Source organism: Chaetura pelagica, unplaced genomic scaffold (assembly GCF_000747805.2).
Source record: "Chaetura pelagica isolate M959 unplaced genomic scaffold, ChaPel_1.0 scaffold314, whole genome shotgun sequence".
Classification (NCBI taxonomy): domain Eukaryota; kingdom Metazoa; phylum Chordata; class Aves; order Apodiformes; family Apodidae; genus Chaetura; species Chaetura pelagica.
The window spans coordinates 3,799,435-3,805,434 of NW_009953218.1; the positions used below are offsets into that span (position 1 = coordinate 3,799,435).

The 6,000-nt window shown below is 32.9% G+C and overlaps 1 protein-coding gene across 1 annotated transcript in view; it reads right to left on the reverse strand.

Moving 5' to 3' along the window:
- The window catches only part of USP15 (ubiquitin specific peptidase 15), a 53,591-nt gene that overhangs the window by 39,305 nt on the left and 8,286 nt on the right, over positions 1-6,000 (reverse strand). The window contains exons 4-5 of the mRNA XM_009997778.1: positions 3,818-3,944; positions 826-971 (exon numbers count right to left, since the gene is read on the reverse strand). Coding sequence (XP_009996080.1) covers positions 826-971; positions 3,818-3,944 — 273 coding nt within the window. The remainder of the gene's footprint in view (positions 1-825; positions 972-3,817; positions 3,945-6,000) is intronic.

The window sequence follows — 6,000 nt, forward strand, 5'->3', positions numbered from 1 at the left end:
TGCCATAAAATAAAACTGATACACAGCATAAATATTTCTTGTAAGTAGGTTAGAGTCAAGTATTTCAAGGCAAAAAGAAATACTTTATTATAATCTCTCCTACAATTCCTGCCATCAAATTTCATCCATTCATATTCATAACAGTGTGAACTATAGCTGCTGAAAAAACACACAACTCTATTTGAAGACTAGTGCATCAATGTAATAATCTGAAAAGTTATTATAAAAGAAAATTGTTTTATCAGTTCACACTTGTGTAGCTTTAACATCCAATATTTTTCTTCATATTCATCTGAAAAGGTAAAAAATTTATCTTGTAAGAAATCCTCCCATAAAATGATTTTAAAGTGATGATACAAAGTCATGCTAAAGTAGGTTCTCAAGCTCTTTTGTCTCTACCAATCTAGTAAGAGATATATTCATTTTTTTCTTTATTCCTTTCTGAAATCTGGACAGCAGAATTTGAGAAGACGACATTATTCTTTTAACATACAACTTTCTTCACATTTGAGATTTCATTATGCAAACCTATCCCAGAGCCTAGAAATAGTTTTTTTAATTTCAGCTTTTATCAAATTCAAGTCAAGGTTGTTATGTTAATTTACTTTTCATTCACCAGTAGAGTTAATATCATTTTTCATCATGAAATTACACTCAAAAACTTTTATTTTGATGAATTTGTTTATAAAATTCTCTGTTCCTAACACAATCTCTTAGAAGGCAGTTTTCTTTTAAAAAAAAAGAAAATGCTTTGGGTACAGCTACATTTGCATGAGCAAAAAAATAAAAGTATTTTTTAAAAAAAGAAATAACATTACACTGTACCTGTCCTTGGTATAAACCAGCATCCTGTATTGTACTGTCTGGTTTATTCAAAGGTTCAAAAGTATTACTCATGTATTTGTTCCACAATCTGGTCTCTTTTTCACCTGGAATATTGAAGATTTTTCTTATCTCTTTTTCAATCGTATCTGTTTTGAAAGGGAGAGAACACAAGTTTGGCATTTCACTACACAGCCAATAAAAAGTCAATAAAACATCAGAATCACCTACTCTTATATTCAAAATATTAATGAAACTGTAGAACAGCCATGCAACCACACTGTGTTGTATTATAAGCAGGAAGTTCCTAGTTTGCTTCCCTTTAACATGGAAACAGTCAGAGGGTTATTTTATTCACTCCTGAATCTCTTAGCAAAGCAGATCAAATACAGACAAGTTGATAAATAACAGATGACAGGAGGCATCTAGGTACTCATCTACTAACTTCTCAGTGTGGTAACAGAGGAATGTGGGTAGGTAGGGAACAATTAAAAGCAACACTGGCAGCAAAACCAGGTGCAGGAAAGGCAAGTAATTCTGTTCCTTTCCCTAAACCAAATCGTTTTTGGTTTTCATTCTTCTACCTGCATCCCAATGCAATTAGCACTTAACACAATATACATACATCACGTTTAATTTACACAAAAGACTACTCTGCAAGGCTGAAGTGCATAAATTCATTTTAAAAGGATAGTGAAAGATTTTACACCCCTGAATGATTTAACATGAAAAGGTCTATTGGGCAGAAATATAATCAGTGCTACATAACTCGAAAGTAGTGTAACTATTGTCCACAACTGGAATTCAAGAAGTTCATCATTAACTCCCTTCTCCTTATACAAAAGTAGTTTATATTAAAGAGTTCTTTAATTTGAACTATTATGTGCAGTGCTGTATCACAGCAACCACACATATATTTTTTATTTTTTTTAATTGATACACTCATAAAGCCCCACAGCAGCTGAGTCTCATAACAGCGAACACAGAAAACAAAACAGGAGTAAAGAAATATACAGTTTATTCCTGATGATCACTGAAAACACAAGCTCTGTAAGCTCTTCAAGACATTCCCCTGAAGTCTAGGATAAAACACCAGTGTTGCAGCTCCACTACAATTGCCCTTGTCACCTTCTACATAAGCATATTATTTATTATAATGTTTATTATTAAGGTTTATTATTATTATATCAACCACTATTTTAAATATGAAAACTCAAAATGAGACTTTAAGCTTCCTTTTTTACTAGTTAACACACATTTTAGTATGAAAGCAAGTGTTAGACTGGATCATCTGTTTGTATAATAGAGATTGTATTTAGGCAAAGTAGATGCTATAAACAAGACAACAGGTTGTTACTTGATTTGTTGACTTTATTTGAGCACTGCCACTCCTATTCTTTACAAGTACTAAATTAACATTTATTACGTCAATTTTTAACATACTCCAGCTTCACTAACAGAATGTCTATGTGACAGGAAGCAGTAATCCTATTAAGATGACTACACATTATGTCCAAGACTGTGAGAAAAGCATGTTCTATTTGATTATTATGCTAGTTTTGATTACGTTAATCTAAGGTTCATCTACATACTTCATGAAAGTAACCAATGCACAATTTGTAATTCTTCCCCCCACCCTGCATCAAGTATCATTGCAGTGCTGGCTTATGATCTAAAGTGAAAGTGCCTGTTGCAGTATAAATAAAATATTATGTTCAAGTATGTATGGTCTGAGCCATACTGTGCATGGGGTTCTCCTCTAGTAGTGTGATATGCTTCCCATGTATAAGATGGTTAGTACAAGGATCATGTCTACAAGAGACAGGAAGAACTGCCTTTTAAAGATGCCTCTCACTCCACCAGCTGTACAGCCACAACTTGAGGTAGCACCTCTCAAAGAGTAAGTCATCAATCAGCATCAACGTTAATATGCACTGCCTGCAAGGAAAGAGTCCTCAATTGTAGGAGATTCCCAAAAAGTTCCAGTACTACCCCAAGAAAATGACTGTCATTATTAGGTCTACATTTTAAAATTATTTTTTTCCTACCTTGCAAGAAATTATTGACACACAGCTTAGCTTACTTTCTATTTGAAATGAATATCACATATTTGAAAATTGGTAGGTGAATATTATCTTGTGCTCAGAGTATTTAAGGTGCTCCAAAACTTTCCCTGTTTATGTCAATTATGGAAGGTCTTCTCTTGACCTTTTGAGGGCAGTAAATAATATGATGATTGATGGTGGGTAGAAAAACTACAACAAGGGCATAAAGAACAGTTCTAAATGCACAATACAGATGACTGAAAGACTCCTATCTCAGATACAGATGCGCAAAAACAGCAAAAATTGAGCTTATATGATCAGCAGTATCTTCACAAATGTTGTGACTGTCATTTTCTGAGACAAATGTTACCAACGTGTGGTTTCAAACAATGACACAATGCTCAAAAAGCAGGCAAAATAATTACAAATAAAGCTAAGGTAAAGGTTTAACAAGGGACTCAGTTACTGTAAAAGACACTTCGCCTTTGTAGGTCATGTTAGCCATTAATATAATCATTCTATTAATTCCTGTGTGTTATAATATACTCTTTATTATATATAGACTATAAAGCTTTGACTAATGAAGGACATGAATGGAAACACATGAAAACCAACATTTCTTACAGATCAAAAGACAAGAAAACGCATCATACAATCTATTAATGAAAAACATCACACCATTTTCTTCCTGAAAAGCACAAACCTCTAGAGCTAACACAGATGACTACATAATAAAACACATGACTTCTTAAAAAACTGTATTAAAAATTCTAAACATTCCAAATAGTTTACTTTTAATTTTGATCCAAACAAGACCACTCCCATCCTTTTTAAGAGCTACAATATCTATCTATTGTTTTACTTAAGAGACTTATTTATTCAGAACGTCCAACCAAGTACTATTTAAACACAAGAAACAACCATATATTGGTAAAAATAGTTGTGCATACCTATTGTATCAGCTTTACTAAATCTTCGTGTGACTACGTTGTTCATATTTCCATTTTCGCAAAGCTTTAATTCTGTTAGATATACTTCTACTTTGCAGTGCTTTACAAACATACCCTGTTCAACGACCTGAAAAACAGATTGGGATCAGATGTCAGTCTTAATGTTTTCATACACACACTTCAAAATATTTTTGAGAACTCTTCAAGAAATTAACATTCAGGGAATATAAGACACTTAACAAAGGCCAAAAATCGGAGCTGAAATTTTCCCTATAACTTCTTAGAAATAGAGCAAATGAAAAAGTAATTTTATTCCCATGATAATGTTGTCTTACCTGTGTTTAACAACAGCACCATAACTTTCAAAATATTCAGTACAGTGGAAATCAGAAATATGGATATTTAACCAAAATATAAGATACTTGATCAAGATAAAAAACATCAAAAACTATTTTTATTTCAAAACACATTTGTTGTATGCTACTTCCTCAAAATGTGAAGAACTAGTTTTCAGAGTTAAAGAATACTTATCAGAAGCAGAATACACACTACTAAAACCAGGATATAACATTTTTAAACAAATCTTGTATTTAAACGAGACCTACAAATCTTCCACTTCTAGTCTGTCAATTAATACACTAACCGGAAAATTCACCTACTCATTACAGTTACTTATTATGTGTTCATTTTTGTAACACTTACTACTAAATACTTAAGTATACAGTTGCTTTTTTTTTTAAAATAAAAGTAAAATGTAGAAAAAAATATTCAGGGTCACCTCTTAAATGTTTTTCTCTTTGATCTTCCCAAGTGTAACTGCAGTACTTAGTCATGCAGACTGTTACAAAAATAAGCACTGGTCTGATATGTGATACATCTGACAAATATGGGAGGAAAAAAAAATAAAAGCCTACGGCTAATTGCTAGGAGAGATCTGCTATCTGCTGTACAAATATAACTCGTATGCATGTGCCATAGGAAACAGACATTTCTGGGCATAAAACTGACATCATAATGGTAGTATTACTACATTCTGTTACATAACTTGATGTTATTTAACACGGATCAAGTACAACATTGTATCAATTTAAAATCTGGATCCACATTTAAAAAAAAAGTTGATACAACAAAGGGGATGAAAGAAAAGTATCATCACACCTTTGTGAAAAAACATTAAGGCAGACAGGATATAGAATGATGAACAAATGAGAAAAGCATCAGAAAGAAAAAACGTGAACCAGAATATGTATTGTGGAGGATTACTACTGTTCATATAGGCAGAAAATAATTAAGCTATGCCAGTTTACCTGGCCACTCATTACACTCCGTGTATTCTTCCAGCTAGTTCCAAGCAGAAGGCAAATTACTCAAATTCTCCTTGTCTCTCCTTCCACTTTCCCCCACAGGGAAAAAATTACAGAACTTTTACTTAACCATGATGGTGGAGGGGTAATCAATTTGCTGAAAACCATCTTCAGGAAAACCAGTAAGAAGTTGATAACAGATATATCTTTAAAGAAGGAAAGGCATTTTAATGGATTTCAGCTCTTAACAGAACTAGAGAAAGAGATATTCCAGGGATGTCTCTTTAAAAAAAAATCTCTCTTACTGTATTAAAGACAGTGTTATAAAAAAAACCCAAGCAAACTACTATTGCTGATCAAACGAATCTTGAAGACACAGAATTTCTTCTATAGCTACATCTGTCCTTTCAAAGGAATGCACTTCAAGTAAACAGCCAGCATGCACATAGTTAGACCATACTCGTGACATAGGAGGAAATGAGAGTTATTACACCGGAAGTCTTATCAAACTAAATTCTAATAATATCCTTCCAGCAGTTTTTCAGGAATTAAACCAAAGATCCCTGTAACTGAAAGAATATTCTCTAATGTTTAATTTAGAAATGGTGAACATAACAAAATGTATTTTAAAACTTAAGAAATTCAGCCCAGTGAGGATGCAGCTCTAAGCACTAACCTGAAAATCTTAAGAAAGAACAGAAACAGATTATCTGTTTAATAAACTGCTAAAATGATGTATCACCTTAATAACAAGGATGGCATGTGCCGGAGCAAACAGAGTATCTCAAACTAACAAGAGGGCCACAGTATCTGCTGGACCATAGACTACTAGTTGTGTTGAGGTAAGCTTTTTGCTTAAAAAAAAAAATTTCCCTGCTG